The 1,769-nt window shown below is 54.1% G+C and overlaps 1 protein-coding gene across 9 annotated transcripts in view; it reads left to right on the forward strand.

The window, feature by feature from the left end:
• The window catches only part of LOC113202139 (uncharacterized), a 314,098-nt gene that overhangs the window by 223,348 nt on the left and 88,981 nt on the right, over positions 1–1,769 (forward strand). For 4 of the 9 annotated variants that reach the window (XM_052268364.1, XM_052268340.1, XM_052268349.1 and 1 more), the window contains exon 1: positions 799–1,065. The exons of the other annotated variants lie outside the window; for them this stretch is intronic. Coding sequence is in view for 2 of the 4 variants with exons in the window: in XM_052268340.1 (XP_052124300.1) it covers positions 1,053–1,065 (13 nt within the window). In the remaining 2 variants the exon portion in view is untranslated. Of the gene's footprint in view, positions 1–798; positions 1,066–1,769 lie in introns of those variants that run through there. 9 annotated transcript variants of the gene reach the window in all.

A 1,769-nucleotide genomic window follows, 5' to 3' on the forward strand; every position in this document is an offset into this window, starting at 1 on the left:
GCGCCCGGCACGCGAGGCTCCTCCGCATCCCATCCGCGGCGATCGGCTGTAATTAAGTAGTGGAAGCCGAGCGGCCGCGAGGGGAGAGAGATAGAGAATAAAAAAAAGAATTAGAGGAAATATTATACCGTCCTCTTGGAAGGAGTAAAAACTATTAGTGTCGAAATTTTGTGATGCGGGAACAGCAGAAAGAGTTGACAGGCGGTGTATTATAACCCACTGTGCGAATTAAAAAGGTGGTTGGCAAGGTTCCGAGAGAGAATCTTCTGTATTGAGGAAGCGTTTACATCAGTTTACACCGTAAGCTGTGTGGCAACCACTTCACACACTTGAGGTTAAGGTGTAACAATTGTGTCACACACTTATTGGACGGGTGATAGTTTTGTCACTCACTCATACGGTTGGCAATTCTGTGACGCCCGAGGTGACGCCTTCCAACGACTGTATTCATTCTATCATCCGCGTGACAATTTTGCCGTTCGCAATTTGAGGACGACGACCCATAGTGTCACGCTCCGTAAAGCGGGAGCGTTAGTGCGGGTGCGAGTGTTTTGGACACGTCGTCCTCGTCAACAAGTGTTTGTGTGTGTGTGAGTGTCGCTGGTGTGACGCCTTCATCGCGCCATTTGCATAACAAACTAGTCACACCATTTGACTCGCCACTCCTCTTTGCCTCCCCGGAGCTGCAGCAGCGGCAGCGTTTGCCACCCAAGTGGTTGGCGTCCCCCAAATGAATAGGGGGTGCTGGTGTGGGGGAGGTCGCGCGGGGGGTAGAAAGGCTTTACGTCTTAACTGCTTGAATACCGTGGGATTAATTCTGAGGCCCAACAAGAAGAAACAGTTCTGTGTGCGAGTGTGTGTGTGTGTGTGTGTGTGTGTCTATCGTGTTGGTGGCATAGCGCTGTTTTGTGTCAATTTTTTTACCCCGGGGGAAGAAACAGTATCAACGCACAAGCAAAGCACAAGTACATGCTCAGTGATACTTCGACGATGAACCGCTTGGATACCGCCGCCTCCGCCAGGATTTAAGGCCTACCTGTTTTGGATATTACATGATATTTAAAGGTGAGTCTGGCGGTGTAAGCGTCAATAAGAAGTTAAGTCCTGTACCAGTTGGTTAAGATAGCTGCGCGCCATGCCTTAACTACAGGTCGACTCTTCGACAATCAGGCATCTTGTGACGCAAGGGTCGATTTCCTTTCCCCTGCCCATCCCACCTCGCCTAGCTAGATCTATTTCTCTCTCTTTCACTAAAGCCGTGCTCTAGGCTGGCGATGCCGGCGCTCCTGGGCTTTTAGTCTTCATTTTTTGTACCAATTTTTCTCCCCCCTCCCCTCCCCTCAACTGCTTGCTCCACTTGCGCCTGTTTTTAGCGCCATGTGTCCTTGGATCCGCGTGATCCCGATGCATCCGGGTCGTGTGCAAAGAGCCGGGCGGGTGGAAGAGGTGGAAGGAGAGGAGGACCCTCTTCGCCTCCGGCAGAGCAGCGCCGGCCCGGCTGAGCTCGGCCGCCGCTCGGGCCCCTCCCGATTTGGCTCTCTAGGGCCTAAGTCGGTCCAGCCGGTACGGATGCTGTGTTGTTGGAAGATGCGCGCACTCACACACACACACTCAGTCTCGCGCGCTCTCTCACACACACGGCTGGTTAGCGGGCAGCCCGGCCGGCGGCGAGCCCGGCGCAGGCGTGCGGCGTTGCCGCTGCGACAGCCGGTGAGCTGAGCCCGGACTGGCAGAGGTGGATAGAAGGCGCTGACCTCTCGGCAACAGTA

This window comes from Frankliniella occidentalis, unplaced genomic scaffold, assembly GCF_000697945.3.
Source record: "Frankliniella occidentalis isolate FOCC.00 unplaced genomic scaffold, Focc_3.1 Scaffold4, whole genome shotgun sequence".
NCBI lineage: Eukaryota > Metazoa > Arthropoda > Insecta > Thysanoptera > Thripidae > Frankliniella > Frankliniella occidentalis.